Genomic DNA, 19,083 nt, shown 5'->3' with positions numbered 1-19,083 from the left:
TAATGATTTAATTGTGCATATGTTTAAGTTCCAACGAAAAACGAGTTTTTTTATTTTTATATAAAGTCTTAGGCATGGTAATTCTCAATCCGCAATAAAAAAATATTATCTTAAGGGGGGACATGCTCGTCGAAGGTCAAAATTGAGTTTTTATTGTATTTTCAAACCATGATCCTGGACACTCCTTAAACGTTGTAGATAATCTATTTATATAATTGTGAAGCCTTATTATCCTTTATAGTTATTTTACATATTTGATGACTGCATGAAGTATTTTTGTTACATAAAATAGTATTCTTTTAAACCTCTCGCTCTAATGTTTTAGAATATAGTCATATTTCGGTACAGAACTGTGCAGTGGTGTTAAGATTTTTTACATTTATTAATTTTTAAACGCATTTATAAAACCATTAGTATAATTTATTACGAGATAATTTTTTAAAATATTCACAAAAAAAAATTATTTTGATAATCTCTGTGATCCCAAATTTGACAAGAATTAGGCATTTTATTATTCAAAAAATCGGCAAGATTAACACATTTGAAGATGATTCTAAAGATACTTATTATAAGCTATGTCTTTGACCATTCAAGTGTGATAAACATCTTATGAATAATGATTGCTTTATAATAATTATTGACCTAAGAATAAGGTAGTGTTTTTTTGAAATACGCCATTTCTTTTGTCATTCCCTAGTGGTTAAGATACAACATACGGCCGTAGCCATAAAATGACAAACTATAATTAAAGTAGGGAGTAAAATTATGTTAACGCGCGTTTTTGAACTTGTACCTAACCGAATTTTTTTTTATTTTTTTTTAAACGGTACATGTTCAAACACGCGCGTCAATATCATTTTACTCCCTACTTCAATTATAGTTTGTCAATTTATGGCTACGGCCGTATGTTGTAGCTTAACCACTGGGGAATGACAAAAGAAATGGCGTATTTCAAAAAAACACTACCTTATTCTTAGGTCAATAATTATTATAAAGCAATCATTATTCATAAGATGTTTATCACACTTGAATGGTCAAAGACATAGCTTATAATAAATATCTTTAGAACTATCTTGAAATGTGTTAATCTTGCCGATTTTTTGAATAATAAAATGCCTAATTCTTGTCAAATTTGGGATCACAGAGATTATCAATATAATTTTTTATCGTGAATATTTTTCAAAAATTATCTCGTAATAAATTATGCTAATGGTTTTATAAATGCGTTTAAAAATTAATAAATGTAAAAAATCTTAACACCACTGCACAGTTATGTACCGAAATATGACTATATTCTAAAACATTAGAGCGAGAGGTTTAAAAGAATACTATTTTATGTAACAAAAATACTTTATGCAGTCATCAAATGTTTAAAATAACTATAAAGGATAATAAGGATTCAAAATTATATAAATAGATTATCTACAACGTTTAAGGAGTGTCCAGAATCATGGTTTGAAAATACAATAAAAACTCAATTTTGACCTTCGACGAGCATGTCCCCCCTTAAGAGTAAAATGAATTAAAACTACCAAGTAGTAGATATAAACCAATGACATTATTAATGTCATTGATATAAACTGATTAAAATTCCTCTCTACGTTATGTTTACGTGTCTACGACAGTGCGGCATCCAATTGTCCTGGCGTCCAGTTGTCCCATTCCCCCGGCAATAGGCATAATTACCATAGGCAATATACCTTCATACTACATACTGCCATAGCGACGATGTATCGCGCTTGAGGCGAGGTGTCGCGCTAGACATGCGACATTACTGTTTTTTTACCAGTAGTGTCGTCTGGCAACAAGTGTTACTGCACTCCAGCAGGTAGCTAAAGGCAGCGTTTCCCAAATGGGGTTAATTGGAACTGAAATTATAATTAAGGATTCCTCGAAATATACCCTGAAAGGTTCAATGACGAGAGGGGTGGAGTCAAGCTGCGGTTTGACCTCCAAATGGCACAATCATCCGGTTACGATCCTCATTCATGAAGTCCCAACGGAGATGAAAAATATTTTTTATATTATGTGCAGTTAATTATAGTTAAGCATTTAAGTTATGTGCAGACAGTGGGGGGCTTAGGGTTGTGGAGGCCTGACGAACTTCCTGATTTTGAAGCCCCCCCCACGAAAAAAAATAATATGAAGCCATATATCACATCCTTTGATTAAAAAAATTCAGAATCACAGTGACACAATAATATTAATGGTTTATTTATGTTTGAGTGGTTATGTTATGGGCCCCTTTGATTTTAGTTGTAGGGATTTTGTTATGCTTTGGGTGGTGCCTACCTATTATATACTTATAATTATTATGGTATGACTGATTTGAACCGTTTCGAGGCCCCCTTTTAAATCTTCCGAAGAATCGATCGCTTCATTTGTGTCAAAGAAAATGCATCCTACTGCTGTGTGCATAATAATGACTCAGTTTGGAGAAAACTGGACATATCTGCCCATTGATATTATGAAAGTGAAGCTGAAAAAAAAATTTCTTCAACCAATGATTAAATTAGTTGCAAGTCATTCCGCATTGCAGATTCACTTGTAGTTCGCTTCACCGTATTGTGAACTGAGATTTATTCACTGGTGGTAAATTACGTGTGGACGATGTTTGTCAAGTATGTTTCTTGTTGTTGCTAGATGTTGTTCCGGAAACAAAACGAAGGGCAGGCCTTTGAAACGATCAAATCCAATCCAGAGTTCAGACGGAAGGTCTTCAACGATCCCGGCAGAAGCGACCGCTCGACTCCAGAAACTAAATTGGGTAAGCTATTTATTTATCTTCTTCTTCTTCTTCTATAGCTATATGTACCCAGGCGAATCAGCAATATTTTGTGATTTTAGATATTCTAGTGTCATTTGTAGACATGATTCTCATTCCATACAAGATGAACTAAGTGTGAAATAATGTCAACATCATTCAAATATTCCAATTTAAATTGTATATCATGTAAGATGAGGATAATAGTTATTATTGTATATTTTTTATTAACAATATAAAACAATGACCCCCAAATATTCAAAAAAAATTACCTACTTATTTAAACTTTTTCTACTATGTTCCTCTTTTGTGTCATCTTTGAATGACATCAATTATTTTTAATTTATAAAATATGCAATAATTCTCGAAATATATACTTATGTAAATATAATATAATTGTGTGAGCTAAAAGTCTTTCGAATGGACTTGGGATCTTTACATATGAAACTATCTGGACACCATGACAATTTTACATCGTAAAAGATAAATGAAATCCCTGACTAATATACTTATTTTACGTTACTTATTTTTAAACAGCAAGCGGACACCACGATTATTAAGTCTAATGTTAAATACTTAACCAAACTAAAAAAAAATATTGTAGTATTTTTTAGTATTTCGTTAATCTTTTACGGCGTCCAGTTGTCCTAACGTCCAAATGGCGGCGCCAAATTGCTCCAGTCCACTTCAAATCCACCATAAATAAATTAAAATAGATAACTATATTCATATTTCAATTGTGTCCGATAAGTATTACAGGTATACAATACACCCATAATATAGTGTACGTAGGTATAAACCACACAAGTCCACAAAAATACTATTTTTTTTTTAAATATATTTTCTTTTAGTGTAATAGTTTAAATGCTTCTCTTTGTTGCTTCTAAGAGCAGATTTTTAATGAATTTTGATCTCTACCAGCTTTAACAAGCATGCCAATTTATCGAGTTTATGAGGAAAATGGATTTACATAATATATAATAATATTAATTCTTGTATTAAAGTTTTTTGACTTTTATATTCTGTTTTTATTCATGCTTCATTGTAATTAGGACCAAAAGAAAGGGATACAAGTAAGCTATACAAACTATCTACTATTATCACTTTTAATAGTTTATTTATTTATACATAGTCAGTTAAAAGTCACTATAAAATAGCTTTTGTATGACTCAACACGCAAACAAAAAAAATTCTGTTTCATAATTATTATATGAAAAAGAAGAAGACATAAAGTAACAGAGTGCCACTTATTTCACCACTAGTATTACCTACAAAAATGGAATAAATATCTTATCATTAGAAGTGACACCACATCTGTCGTTGGCTAATTTATTTCATACTTCATATTTTTCTCAAATACGTAAGTACAGTGAATATTCTACACTGAAATGTTATTTTGGTTTCCGTTGGTCAAATTCCTGGTATCATTCTAATTAGCACCATTCTCAAGGTGCTCACCAGAATAACAGAATTTCAATATGTACATTAAATAATTAGTGTAAATGTTTGCTTTGGCATTTTACTTATTTTGGCCGTGCAGTGTTGCCAGGCTGTGAAACACTAATACAACGACAGGAATTAAGTTCTGAAATTTAAATAATTCAATTGTAATTTTATTATTATACAATAATGACCAGTGGCGAAGGGTGGAGATCTGCCATAAATAATGCTCACTAAACTTTGTCAGTCATACGTATAATGTTTTCATTAAACTAAGAACAATTTACTGATGGTGTTGGTTAGTTTTTAAAATTCAATTAAACCCTGCGAAGCCAAGCCATCATAGATAATCGTCAAAAAATACTCGCCGATCTATAAAATATCTAATATTATTCCATTAAATCATACGTCATTTTGGATATTTTATAGATAGAATAATATTTTTTATATATTGTAGATTGGTTTAGCTAGGGTTTATGACTTAATACATCAGTGAAACGGCAAATAATTTTCAACTACAGGCGCGATGAAATTTTGGACTTGCTGGCATTCGGAGAGTGAACGTTGAGGTGTCAATACGTCAATTTGTTTCATGATGGCGACGGGGGTATTAATTCTTAAATCGTGTAAAGATGACTAAAAACGTTACCCATTCACTTGAAAAAGAAAACATGTCAATGAATATAATATTATTATTACTAATAGAACAATAAACAGAACATTAAATGGACGCATGTTGGATTTATATGACAAATTATATTTCGTTCAGCATGCGTCATTTGCACCGCGACCCGCAATCCGCGCATCGCCTAGCCACGATCTTTTTAGACCATGCCTCAACTGAGGTATAGCCTTAATGAATTTAAAAAAATAAGCCAACAATATGTGTAATATGAATATGTACTATTAATCCAACGAAAACAAATAAGTATAAATGAAAAAGTGTGCAAAATTTTGAAATATCGCCCAAAGTATACCAAAACTATTATGGTTTAGTTAGGCAGAGTTTAATTGAATTTTAAAAACTAACAAACACTATCTACACATTGTAGTTTTAGCTCAATAAAAACAAATACGAAATACGTATGACTAACAAAGTTTAATGCGCACTGTTTATGTTTGATTTTAACAGCCTACGTCCACCCTTCGCTACTGATATTGACATTAGTTTATGAATATCATAATTTAATTTATGATACTGAGTCTAGTTATAATTTGTTCTTCTTTGCTTGATTAATAATATATTATGCTTTCTCTTGACAACAGTCTCTCCCAAGTATAAACATAGTATCAGCTATTTTTAACAAAATTACCTTTATGACATTTTTTATATTTGTGCCTACACCTATCATTTGAATTGGTATTTTTCGCCGTGTACATGGACATTTATATTAAATTTAATAATTACGTTCATGCATTTCTTGAACACTTGGCATATACGGTGTTTTTATTTGGCGCAGCAGTTGTGTTTTACAGTGTTCAATTGTAAATGAGGTTAAAAGGTTAATACTTAACGTGTATAAAAGAATTTATAATTATTTAGACCTGCCCCACACAAAGGGTTTTGGTTAGACGATACTATGTCCATGATAGTTGAGCGGTTACTGCGTCGGTTTATTATCCCATGAGTCCTGGTTACATCCATTTTTTATTAAAAAAAATCTTTGAATAGAACCTCAACTCTATGGAGTTCCGTATGATCTTTTTAGGACCGGACTTGCTATATAATGTATACTAAATCTATTAACATCCATCATAAAGCATTGATATGCGCACTAGAGGCAGATTTGAATTCCGTTGGCTAGAAACAATTCAATATCTCTATTCAAATTACATATGCACTAAAGCCGCATTTAGACCAGGCGAGTGAATGTTTGTTCTTCCCCCACTCCAGTGAAATTCTTATGCTCGCTCATCAAAAAGCGTTTACGTCAAGAGAATTTCGCTAGGGGAAGAACAACGATTTGCTCGCTTGGTCTAAATGTGGCTTAAGATTCAATAGAGTAGATAGATATAAGTATTACCTAATTTTTAAAAAAATGGTTACTTGTAATTTTTTCGTTTCTAACAGGCAAAATTGCACTTTTTAATGTGACAATAAGCTTATTTCCAGTAAATCGTAATATATACATTATGCTTCTTGTCGATATTAAAAAAGTTGGCGGATTCATTACCTATAACAAAAAGTATCCTACTAAACCGATATGCAGTATCTTAACCAGTGGTGACTCGTGGTCATTAAAACAGTGAGCCCCAGAGGTAGTAAATTAAAACACAATACATATATTTGGTTATTAATATGCGCCAAATTTTTCTTTTGCTTTTTAAAATGAAAATGCTTTATGGCTGTGGATGGATAATCACACCAAATAAGTATAAAATTGTTTTTAAAATGTCCTGGCATAATGCAACAAACTTATACATTCATTATTGCTCTAAGCGGACACTGCACTTATGGACTGGAAAAAGGGGAACTGAAAACATTTAAAAAAAAAAATATTTAATTCCAATTATTGGTTAGGTTAGGTTAAAGGCCCACCCATGATATTAACACAAAATAATGAAGATACTTCATTTAAGTTTAACGTAACGGCAGTATAGTATCTTCTCGCCATCAACTTACAGTAACTGTTCACTGTTCTGAACCAAAAGTGAATTGACTATCAGTTATGCGGTTACTCGTAGTATTGGGGATAAGTGAAAGGTGGAAAGGTAATGGTAGATATTATGGTGGGATGAATGTGGTGTCTCAGGAGACGATGAGGTGGACATGCTGAAGGCGCGTCTGGCGGAGACGGAGCGCGCCATGGAGAGGATCGTGCGGCAGATGCAAGGCCCGCTGGCCGGGCAGGTCAGCCCACCAACAACCGCCAACCACCAACCACTCGTTTATCTTGCTTGCCACTCTCCTCTTTTATGACATGACGCCAATCACAACATAACTATGTTTCCAATTTTAGTTATCAACGCGTTTTTTACAATGTCTCTATTTGCTTAACGATTGCTGTTTTATTCATGAATGGATACAAAGAAAAATCCACTTATGTAACTCATTTAATGGCTGTAAATACAAATTCATATTGTTTTTCAATTTGTCAGAGTATGGAGTATATTGAGAAAGAGCCTGACATCGATTTCTCGTAAAAACAAAATCTGTTAATACAAACCTTCACTCTGTGGAGGCCCATAAATGATCTTCTTAGAATCGGACATAGTCGGAAAAATACAAATTATTCAAAATTATTAAACATTATTTTTTTACAAAGAAACAAAGTGCTCCGTTACAAATTTATTGTTTTTATTGTAATTCTTAATATTTTTCAATATCATAATGAGTCGTTAGGTAATAGTTTATTGACTATACTTGTGAATCTATCCGCATGGTGGATTGATCAACTCGTGTGTAGTTATTAAGTGATAAGACGTGACTTCTGTCTTTTACACTGATCAAGACGTATCCTTTCAATTATTTTTTTAATGTGTCAACATTTTAGTCATAGATACTTAATTAATTTTTGATTAAAAAAAAGAATCGTGACTTTGCGATCATTTGATACAATTAATTTAGTCAATGGTGGAATAAAGGTTAAAATGGTCGTCCTTCGTTCCTTAAAAATTACTCAAATTGAATAGTACAAAACTTAAATCAATTAGATAGTATATATATGTATATTAATGGAGAGTAAAAAATGATTTATCTATACATGTTATGTGAATAATTGGTGTCATGTCATAAAAGTTTCGAGTATGCTTTATACATAGCATAGTTTTCATTTGTTTTTTGTTTCACTCGTGTTTATACATCCACAGCATACTGGTTGACCGACAGAACATTAGCTGCTTATGTTGGTGTGGCATGACAGGACTTGTATCAATACAACCAACAAAAATACAATTTTATTGAATTATCTCAAAGCATGTTTCTTACTATATTATATACAATCAGAATTCGTTACCATACTACGACAGTGTTAATTTGTTTTATTAGTCTAGTTATTAAAATTACATTTATAATGCTTAGCAATTCACTGCAAAGAAAAAGTTTAAAAAAGATTTACATTCCTAGGTACCAAATTCACAGAAATAGCAAGCAATGTTTTTGACTTCACTGGATATGACATTATTTTAGATGTCTGAATAATATGCTGGAATATTTTTTTTACCGTTATCTTGCCAAGAATTAGTTTTTTTTTTACCACATATTATATTTAGTTTGAATTTTGGCAAATATTTTAAACACAACAATATCATTCATAAACAAAACAGGTCATATTTTATTCACTTAAAATAGATTTATTTTTCAAATACGCATTAAATTATTATAAGAAACTTACTTTAAGATGACTTCTACAAAAAATGTACTGTTCTTATTTTGATAGAAACAATTCAAAGAATATAAATAATTTGGAAACACCCCAAAAACATACCCATTAGAAAAATATTCGTGCCGGAAGGGACTAGAACAACCACAAGATTCTGGCCAATGCGCTTTACCAATATAGTAATTTGACACAACACCTCAGACGCATAGTTATTGACTAATTTCGTTGTGACTAAAGTTATAAAGCACATTAGTTAGTTAAGGGAAGAGCAATGATTAGAATCATATATATGGAGCCGCGATGTGTGTACAGCTGCCATCCACGATGCTATACATGTGTCAGAATGAAAAGATTTTAATCTTCTTGTCACACTATCTTGTCCCGAAACGAATCTGAACAAGACTGATGTAACTACCATACACCTTGGTGTTCAAAGATAAAATAAAATAATAAATACTCTTGACTTGCTCTGCCATCATTTATCTTTAGTGACATGAAGTGTCCTCTGTACGCATGTATTGAAAGTCTGCCCGAAACAGAAGAGTCAGGAGTTGAGTGGTGAATCTAAGCAGGGATCGGAATTATTTACGTTCTCCATATGAAGCAGCATGCTATTCAAAAGCCTTAAAGTTGGCCTCGGCTGATATCAAGTGTGTGGACGGACCCTGGTAAACAACTCTACTCAATCGGATCCCCCCATCAGAGGGCAGTCTTATACGACATGTTCAGCAGAGCATGATTAGTCCCGCCAAGCACTAATATTTTTTTCTGATCGTTCTGTTTTTAGATGTTTCCGAATTATGTATATTCAACATACAAAAATAGTTTTGTTCTCCCATACATTAGAATATTTTCTAAGTCTAACTTGGTTTACTTACCCACTAAGTAATTAAACATAGACAAATTCGTTTTTGTTGTATGGTTAAACGATTCATATCTGCAAGCAATTTTTAGATTCATTCAAAACCTACGTCAATCATAATACGACCTAGATTCCACGAAAATACCCCACTCGATCACAAGACCTGTTATAAAATGTCTTACTAATGGCATCATTTAGAATTCACACTAGTTATTTTCTTAATTAAAAATCTCTGGGTGTTCCCCTTTATTTGTTTACATGTCTTGATATTTAGTAGATAGTTCACTAATCACAAGACGTTATTAATTATTCTAAAGTGTTCAAGTATTACATTATGTTTTTTTTAATAAAGCACGGATTCGAGGACATATTTCAATAACTAGTAAAACATTTTGCAGTCTTGTGTTTGAATGAAGTGTTTTCTTTATTAAATTCAATTGTTATTATTTTAATTTTATTTCAAATTATTGTATTGTCATTATATGTCAATGTTCATGAAACTCATAAAAAATATATTTATTCAAAATTCATTCATTTCTCATTTGAATATTGTAAAGACATAAAGAATTTATTACTTATTGAACTATGAATCTTTTCTAGCATTATGTGTTAATAATATAGTCGAGTGACATTCTAAAATGTAAGATATCTGAATTCGTGATTTTGATCTACCTAATCTCAAACATCCACTCTGTGGAGGCCCATTGTGATCTTATTAGGATCGGACATGGTCGAAATAAAAAAAATCACTTATTTATGACTTCCTTTGACTTGGAATTTTCCTCAATACAGTTTTTAAAATATATTACATGCCCAAAAAGATTGATTTTAAAATTATCTTTTACTTTGGGTCCTTGGTAGGTATATTTTGAAATGTACACTTAGTTAACTGAGTGTGTTTTAAGGGGGAATAAAACATAAGTACTTTGACATCAAATTAAAGAAATCATATTATATATTTTTGATTCGAATGAATTTTGATCATTTTACCATTTTGGAATGGGGAATTTCAATTCTTAACTTTTTTAATATAATAATATGATTGTGATTTCATTAAAATAAGTTTAATATAAATAAATATTCAATATTCATCAATGTACCATTTAAAAACTGAATGAATATTTTTTTTCATGTGGTTTATAAGCAAATGATACATTTTTTATTTTATTTAGTTTTAGGCTATGTGAAAGGTTATATTAATTTTTCTAACTGTCCTTTGATAGGTAACTATTTACTCTCATACAAAAATATTATATGACACTGAACGTCTGTAATATGGCCACTAATCTGTGAATGATTAAGGTGAAGTGAAGAGCTACTATAATGCTACTAAGGACATCTAGTGACGCAATTACAAAACATACAATTCATTGAAAATTGATAATTTTTTTTTTTTTAATTAAAAAAAACTATTTAAAACGAGCACTCGTCGAAGGATTTAATCTTACTATTATATTTTTTATGACTATTTTTATCATTAAAATGTAGTCTCAATGGAGTAGAATAGATTTTTTAATAATTCATAGTTTTAAAGTATTTTTATTTTTAAATAAAAAAATAATGATAAAATTAAAAATGTCTTTGACTTGTAATCTTTTATATTTATATTTAATTGAACTTCAATAATTGTGACGATTTACTGCTTTGACTACATTTGAATGATAAAAATAATATTATGTATTTAATAATTAATGAAATTTAATAGTAAGATGAAAGATGAAAGACTGAATGTTCGTTTTATTAATGTTTTTTTTAAATATAAATTTTCTAGTAATATTATATTTTTATGGATGAATCATAACCTGTCATTGCGATTCTAATCTATGAATATATTATAATTTGAATGTTATGTTAATTTCAACAATTATTTTGATTAACCGAGAAAATCAATTTTCCCTTCAAACCTGGTCGATAAAAAATGTCAACAGCACTACAGAAGTACACTAGGCTAATAGTTGTAATGATTATTAAGACAATTCACCGAATAGTGACCACAGAACAGACGAGTAACAAGAAATAGCAATGCTTTCTGTAAATATGCAGCCATATAGTTGACGGATTGAACTAAAGGAGTTGCGTGGTTTGTTTTCTCTTTTATTTTGGCGGGGCGCGGGCAGTTGTTAACGCCATCTCAGGTTTGGTAGCAGAGGTTCGGCAGCAAATGGAGGAAACCCACCACACCAATCACAACAATCTCAATCAGGTAGCGGCCGGCAAGCCCACTCCCTGTTTTACCGTAACAGTGTCTCCTTAATACTAAGCGCAACGGCGACGCATGTTTCAGTTTTGATTTATTTATCGTTTTCCTGAGTTTGATTCGCTCATGTAAATATTAATCAGAATTATTGCGTGATGGAGATATTCGCATTATTAATTATTACTTTACTTTGACAATGTTTCATTTGTTAATTATTGTCTATAAAAACAAAATATTTAATAACCAAAAAACCGTTACCTACTTTCACAAGTAGAGATAACGACAAACTATATCCCCAATGTTTGTTTGTATTAGTGACATTAAAATCTGTCAGATGTGCTTAAAATTCCTTATATGTTAATGTGTATTCAAGGCATGAGTGTCCGTGTTGTTCTTTCCTCTGTCTTCCGATCTCCTTGGAATTTATGGCATACCGCAACTAAACGCCACAAGTAAAAAATAATTTGTCTTGAGTTGAGTTCCAAATTTTATTTACAAAAATATTATAACTATTTTCAAAACCATTACACATATACCGTATTAAAATGGCAAGATATAGGTTTTTTTAAAATGGATATCTAACGTCAATTAATCCAACATACCTACAACATCAAATGTAGGTACTTAGATTCATTCTTCAAACTAGATTAACGGATAAGTCACACTTCCAAGAAGTTAAAACTGAGATATTAAAAAAATCTTTAAAAATCCAAATGTCAAACTGACTAAAAATAAATAATTGACTGCACAAATTGACGCATTTTGAGTTGTGGCAGTTTAATTGGGGAGGTGCGATATATTGAGTGAATGGCTAACATACACACTGGTACAAATAATCACTTTAATATGGTTTTTGAATACCTATCTCAAATATGAAAAATAATAATATAAGTATTGTATTATTGATTAATTACAAGCAGAACAGCCGGCATTCACCGATTGTTCCTGCTAGTGCATACTTAATAAGTGTAGCTTGTTTGTTGAAATATTAAATTGAATCTAATGCAACTCTACATTGTAAAGTTGATTAATTGGTTTTTAATAAGTTTGAGTATAATAAAATGCTAAATGCTGAATGTCAGTATGTTGAAATGAAATGTCTGTTTCGAATGTTGCCATCCTTCCAGCATTAAATTCCTTAATAATAGTTTCTTCAATATCTACTTCTGTTGTTTACTCACAGCTTTCTTATATTAATTGATTTTGTTATTGTTTTTATTATTCACAAAGGTTTTTATTTTGCTTCTTTAACAAGCTTTCTTATTTTGGCAGGAGATAATGAAAAGCAAAGTGTGTCACTATTGCGTAGGTTCTAAGCACACGCCAATCAAGCCACCAAACCTGAAATGGATATTCCATGATTTACTTTATAACATTATGATTTTTTTCAGTGTTTTTAAATTTAATATTAAGATCAAATCTCACGAAAATAATTGACTGTAAATAAATGTATAATAATCGCATTATAAAATAATTTCTTTACAACAAACTATTAAATTTAATAATAAATTTAATTCACCATAATTCCTTTAAAAATTTCTTCATCCTGGGTAATCAAAGCGCTTCCCAATTCTTTTAACCCAGCATCTTCAAATCTCATCTGATACCATCTTAGTCTCAACGGTCCAAATCTTCTTTTACCCACAGTAGATAGATGTACACATAGCCTACGTTGCTGGTAACTCTTCTGGCATTCTATGTCTGCATTTTTATATTACTAAAAACAACATTATTGCATGGTTGTTATATCACTCACGTGCAGCTATGTGTTAGGACAATGAGTGAAGCATAAAATGATAAATTGCATATCTGAAATCTTCGGTTAATTTATCACTCAGCCATCATGGCTGTAAGTTGAATAAGATGACTATAATCAAAACTTATTTCATTAACCTAGGGCTACAGACGTTGGGCGCGCGGCTTAAGCGTCGTGGGTCCCAGGTTCGAATCCTGGGTCTGACAAGTACACATATTGTTTTAGAGTCAGAGTATGGACTTAATAGGTTGAGCAAGTGGCTAACATCCATTTCTCGTAAAAACAAAATCTGTTAATACAAATCTCCACTCTGTGGAGGCCCATATGATCCTATTTGGATCGGACATGGTCGAAGAAGACAGACGTTCAGGTCATCTCTCTCTCTCCCCAGTTGGTCATACTATGTGCACCTCTTTACATTATCTGTCCATTCTTCTGGGGGTAGCCCAGGGTCCGAGTGCCTACTGAGATTTCTTCATAAACTTTATGGAGAGCTTTGTATCCATCGAATCTAACAATTTTACCGGCCTATCTGAGTCTTCGCACGCTGAAAACATTAAACTGTATTGCGCTTAAATTCTTCGTAGAGCTCAGCACTCGTACGGATACACCACCTTTGGTTTTCTTTAACCGGTCCAAGAATTTTGTTTACCCAGCAAAGTTGATGGATGCAATCATTCTCGTGGAATTTGGTCTTATTTTTTACAATGTTATGTAGTTATTTTATATTATTCTATTACTCGATGATATTACATTATTACTATTAGTGTTTTTATGTTTTCTATGTAGGTATGTATCTTGATCAAAACTAATTTTGTTTCTTTTAGAGATAGTATTTTGAAAATTCAACAAGATGGCGAAACCCAGATCTACATACATAGATTTTGCTTGCATTATTTTTATTATTATCACTATTATAAGAATGTTTAATGGAATATTGTATTTCTTTTGCAGATTTTTTCAACCGCTTTTTTTGTAATGGAGTTGTTTTTCTTTTTTTTATTTTAGGATTGCATGCTTCTATGGAAATCTCATTGTTAGTTTAGAAATGCACCGTATTATTTATAAGAATCAATTTTATCGTAACGATGTGGGGAAAATTAATCAGCAGTAACTAGTAACTATAATATCAAGTGTAATTTATTATCTGGTAGACACGTAGTTATTATAATATTTTTTATGGGAATATAATTATAGCTAAACACAATTTATATCCAATTATATGCTAAGTATCCATGTACGGCTGGCAATATGTTATAAAAAGCATGGCTCCAGAATCAATCTTCACTTATAAATTAGACAGTTCCATATATTATATATATGTATTCCACAAATTAAAAAAATAATCATGCCCTGATATTTAATGATTTTCGACATATTCAGGCCATGCACTGATATATTATAGAACGTGTAATAATATAATGTAGTTATAATACGTTTCAAATAATCCCAGATGGAAGGTCAATGTGAGGTTATTCGTAAATTAAATATACTGCCATTTAAACAATTCAATTTTGATGGTTTGGAAAAACGTTTTGATTAATTAATTGATGTTGACAACTGTTTCGGTCTATAAACCCATTCTCAGAACGATACAACTACAATGTAATAACTTCCAAACAGTCTTGTGTGTCATATGCAAGGGAAGAGGCAGATGGGTTTCAGAGAATACACCTCTTCCTTTTCACAATGATATTCATATATCGAGTGGATGTTAACTTTAGTTCATAGTTAAGTCATTATGAAAATGGGTTTATATGTTTCAGCTGTGATCATCAATAACTCAAAAACTTCCATATCATTATAATAGAGTTCTACCTGATAAACGCCAGTTCAATGAATAAGTTTCAATATTTTATTACTAACAATTGCTTGGAATCGAATAGTTTTGACTTTGACAGACAACAGACGAGTGAGTGGTTTGTGGGTTCGAATCTCACATCTGTTTCACGTTTTGTTTTTCAATGTGTTCCATCCATAGCTTGGACCTAATTAGATACAGTAAGTGGCTAACATCCATTTATCATAAAAAAAAACCTTTAAGAAACTTTTTCGGGATGCTGTCAACGTCTGCATCGGTTTATAGAGCCAAACAAAAAACAACTGAATATTAAAAAAATCTAATGTATGTATGAAAAACATTTCAGGAAACACCTCCCCGCCCATACACAAATGGCTCAGTCCACCACAACCAAAGAGAGTCCTCCCCTATTATTTCCAAAGAGTATACATCCTATAGAGAGAACACTCCCCCGTCATGGGAAGCATCCACACCCCAACCTCGGGAAGAATGCTTTGTTCCCAGAGAGCAAACTCCCCCATCCAAAGAAAAAACTCCCCCACCAAAAGAAATGACACCCCCACCGAAAGAGGAGGTCCCCCAGGAAGAAATAATTGCTTCGAGTGAACCCTTGCCCCCCACGAAAGAGCTTTCTCCTCCCCCAGAAGACTTCATAGTCCTTCCAAAATTACCGGAACCGGAAGTTAGCGCGGGACCCGAAATTAACGCAGAGATGGAAGAGGATGAGTATGACGAGGAGGAAATTGAAATGGAAGAGGAAGAAGAGCCGGTTATTGAAGATAAAGCCATTCGCAATCTGAGGTCCAGCGTTGAGAAGGAGAAGGCCACTGTCAAGGTAAATTATAATATTTCATACTTAGTTGAGTACATTTTTGAATGCTGTAGCTTTAAAAATATGATGTACATATATTTTATTTACGATATGAAGGTATATGTAGAGACAATCATGATTGGTAACACTGTGGAAAACATCATAGTTTGGGTGTCCATTTAAGAAGGGGTGTAAAGTTGTGATTATATTGAGATGTAACTGTACTGTCACGGCGACAAATTTAGTCTATGGTTTCGTCATTTTGCAGAATATTTTGAATTATCAGCACCTCTGTAAATTCAATGATGGAGAGTGCCAACTCCAATGCATTAGTATTTTGAATTATTATTCATTATTCATGCTAATTTCAATTAATTTTAACAGTTTCTATGTGTGCGTACGTTAAAATTACTTGCGATATTTTATCCATAGATAATATTTTGAATAGAATCCAACCTGCAGACCATAGATAATAGACAACATTCTTGTATAAAATACATAGTGCCAACCACTAAAAACGAAAAACACATGATTTTGACATGAGTTGATGTGTAGGCGTGTATAAAATGATAAAAAACGTTCACTGAGTCATGCAGATGTCGATGCAGTGCGGAACATGTGAGGTAACCTCATTATTGTTCTGGTGATTTCGGCAGATTTTGTTTACTGACAATGTTTGTTTAAAGGTTCAAAATGTGCTACAGGATGGAAGCATCAGTCTAATAACATTTTAAACACCAAGAAAACGACATTACACGCCTTTTTGATATGATCGTATGCGACGTGCATCTCAATATAATCATAACTTAATACGCATAAGGAGACATCTAATGACGGAATTAACCCTTAATTGCATGGTGTTACCTTTCAGCGAGAAACTGTATTATGGTTTATATTCTTTTGTGTGAATAAAATTTTATTTAAAAACATGCAGTGCTCTACAGTGGACAAAATGTGCTGACTAGTTACTTATAGTTTTTATTCACAGGTGTCACTGTTAATTTATAATAATATTAAACATTAAATTGTGACCGATTGGTAAAGTAATTTATGTAGGTAACCTACATTAAAGTGTTGCCATCATGCATTTAAGGGTTAAGACACTCAATTAAATTTAATCAATAATTTAAAAAAAAACTCTTATAAAGCGAATAAGGTACTCGTTGAACTGTTTTAGTTTATTTTCATCTATAAAATGTAGTTTCATAAATTTAATAATTGTCTCCAGCATAATGGATATATTATCTTTAATCTATTTATTTTATCTTATTCGGAAAATAAAAATTATTTTGGCTTGAAATCCTTTATATTTACATCTAATCGAGTGGCGATGATATTTTTGTAATTGAAACCCAAATTTTTTCATTCAAAGAAATTCATAAAAATTCGCGTCGGCTGAACAAGTTTCCCTAATACATGCACACTTAAATATACATTTTTTATGCTACCTACATTAACAGTTTCATGTCAATTTAGTATAGAGCAATAATTATTACATTATTTAACTTTTTATTACATACCTAGCTACCCCTCAAGCTTTTTAATGCTATTTACCAGATCTTTTCAAATCTATATAGATTTATTTTACTTTCCTCCCCTATTTAATTAATCTCACACCTTGCTTCTATAATATACTATTTTAGTAGTTTATTGTATGAAATCTTTGTTTGTGCATGTCATGACGTATGAATGACTTTGCTTTTTAGTAAGTGATTTTAAATACATAATATGAATGCTTAGTTAAGGCCGTAAATTAGTCATAAATGATCCGGCGATGCAAAAATACGGCTGTAAAAATGCACAATATTATATGATTTCTTAAATCTTGTTTTTTCATCGACTAATAGTACGTATAAAAAATCAGACGATTACCACTTTTATTTCTTCGATATTTCGATGCATAATTTAGGTGTTTTTGTTTGCGTGTTGGGTTGTAAAACAACCTCGGAAAATAAGATAAATAAACAAATAATATACATAATAAATTAATTACTTAATATTCACATAAACATATCTATCTTTTGAAAGAATCTGAGAGAAGAAAGAATATATTGTTTTATTCATAAGACAATGAAAACAAGTTTGTTGAAAACTTTCAAATTTTTGTATTTCACACGTATACCCTCTAAAAATTTATAATTCCAGTAAAAGATCAAATGAATACGTGTATTAAGTAAGGCTCTAAGTACCAAAAAGTAGTATTGCCTGTAGTTACAAAATACCGAGTCATTGCAGTAAAATTTCATGAAGCAGACCTTTTGAAAAATGTGGTTTTACAGTGTGAAGCAATCACGGCAGCTTCTATAATTTTTGGTATTAAGAACTCGCAAGTGTCAACACACCATCGTCAGCCATTTTATATTGAATGAGGTTGACCACCGTAGTGCTATTTACACCATTATAAATAAAACAGGCCAACGGACTTACAACGTTGTATATTTTGCTGTATTTTTTTGACTTGCTTGAGGCACTTAGACCATAGTTGAAGTTATTGGCATCGGTATGTAGAACACTTTTCTATAAAAATGTCAGTTTTTTTGTTTTTGGTACTTAGCGCCTTAATTAATACACGTATTCAAATAGTTAACCATCGAATAACTCTACTATGACGCCACAGACTGCATTTATCATCCAGGACGTTCGCATAAGCTGTGTCAAAGAAGTAGATGGTCATAATATGTGGTTAAAGAAACTAAACATATCAGCAAAAATGTAAAATTGTTAGTTAACTGTATGTAACATGTGTGTGCGAGGTCAGGTTAGTTAGGTTAGTGTAGGTTGTCATAATACTGTGATTGAAGAAACCAAGTGTCCCAGCCATGGCATAAGCTCGGTGGTCCGTTCCTGACACCGTTTTCCTTGCTCAGGTGCTCGGAATGGAGATGACTGCGCACCGGGAAGGAGGCAAGCCATGGGCGGAGGTACCACGTCCTCACACGCCATCCACGCCTGCCGCTGCCCCCCATCATCACCACCGACACCCCACGGTCAGGCAACTCTCCTATACCGTGCACATCACGCAGACGCTCGTAGACACATGAGCCGTCTGTTGGTGATGCATGGGCTTTTTGTGTTTTCAATTTGATTTGCGATATTGTCTTTGATGTTACACACCATTCACGAATATGAG

At 32.0% G+C, this 19,083-nt stretch overlaps 2 protein-coding genes across 2 annotated transcripts in view; both read left to right on the top strand.

The window, feature by feature from the left end:
- The window catches only part of LOC147074236 (uncharacterized), a 626,724-nt gene that overhangs the window by 441,321 nt on the left and 166,320 nt on the right, over window positions 1-19,083 (top strand). The window lies entirely within an intron of this gene.
- RIC-3 (RIC3 acetylcholine receptor chaperone) overlaps window positions 1-19,083 on the top strand; it is a 57,728-nt gene that overhangs the window by 28,442 nt on the left and 10,203 nt on the right. Inside the window, exons 5-10 of the mRNA XM_085943934.1 lie at window positions 2,644-2,767; window positions 3,817-3,837; window positions 6,958-7,104; window positions 11,506-11,591; window positions 15,489-15,977; window positions 18,821-18,940. Coding sequence (XP_085800060.1) covers window positions 2,644-2,767; window positions 3,817-3,837; window positions 6,958-7,104; window positions 11,506-11,591; window positions 15,489-15,977; window positions 18,821-18,940 — 987 coding nt within the window. The remainder of the gene's footprint in view (window positions 1-2,643; window positions 2,768-3,816; window positions 3,838-6,957; window positions 7,105-11,505; window positions 11,592-15,488; window positions 15,978-18,820; window positions 18,941-19,083) is intronic.

Source organism: Rhyacophila brunnea, unplaced genomic scaffold (assembly GCF_057557595.1).
Source record: "Rhyacophila brunnea isolate RB1 unplaced genomic scaffold, BYU_Rbru_1.0 scaffold_16, whole genome shotgun sequence".
NCBI lineage: Eukaryota > Metazoa > Arthropoda > Insecta > Trichoptera > Rhyacophilidae > Rhyacophila > Rhyacophila brunnea.
The sequence above is the reverse complement of the archived record's forward strand: the minus strand, read 5'-3'. Positions and strand labels throughout refer to the sequence as shown.